The 759-nt window shown below is 39.1% G+C and overlaps 1 protein-coding gene across 1 annotated transcript; it reads right to left on the reverse strand.

Annotated features, from left to right (window-relative positions):
• Positions 1-160: 160 nt before the first annotated feature.
• On the reverse strand, positions 161-682 carry TM35_000141680 (uncharacterized protein; the record flags this gene model as incomplete). Its single annotated transcript, XM_029025613.1, has 1 exon — positions 161-682. One exon carries the CDS (start codon positions 680-682, stop codon positions 161-163), a length of 522 nt encoding a protein of 173 aa, XP_028883023.1.
• Between the last annotated feature and the right edge of the window lie 77 nt (positions 683-759).

Here is a 759-nt window from a genome sequence, read left to right on the forward strand (position 1 = left end):
AAAAGAATTTGCACAGATAAAATACTTAACAATAAAATACACTCAATCTATTATTTTTCTTTTTTTTTTTTTAGGGGGGAGGGAGAGGAGGGGGATAATCATTTGATTGTCCCTCCTTCATCTTCACCCTTCCATACACATTCATTTCAATTCATCACTCTTATTCTGTCACTTCTTCACATTTAAGTAAATACGCCTTCACATATCCCTTCACAAAAGGCAGGGTTTCCCCTGCGTGGACTACAGCCGATACTCGCAGACTCCCATCACTTGTGTGGTCCATCTCTGTGGTTGGACTCACTGTTTGAATACCGTCGGAGGTACCCAAAAAGGTTACAATCACACGTACATTATCTTTCTTACTGTCATTATAGAATGTCCACTGTACAAATGCAGGAGTGGTGTTGTTGTTCTTCTTCTTCTTCTTCTTTTCCTCCTTCTCTTGTTCTTCTTTTTTCTCTTCTTCCTCAGTTTCCTGTTCTTTTTCTTCTTTCTTCTTCTCTTCAAGGTGTGTTACGAGAAGAAAACACACACATCTCTTGTTGGGATGTGCTGCTACACATATACTGGTGTGGCCATCGCCGATCTCTACACTGTTGGGTAATTTCAACTTGTCGGGTTCACCGTAACGGAATGGTGACTGTTTTTCTTTCTTCGCAGATGATGAGATTCCACCGCCCATATCATACAATTTGTGTCCGTTGGCTTCTCTTCACTCTCTGCATATAATAATAACAATATATATATATATATATATAT

The sequence above is a fragment of the Trypanosoma theileri genome (genome assembly GCF_002087225.1).
Source record: "Trypanosoma theileri isolate Edinburgh chromosome Unknown TM35_Tth_14_V1, whole genome shotgun sequence".
Classification (NCBI taxonomy): Eukaryota; Euglenozoa; class Kinetoplastea; order Trypanosomatida; family Trypanosomatidae; genus Trypanosoma; species Trypanosoma theileri.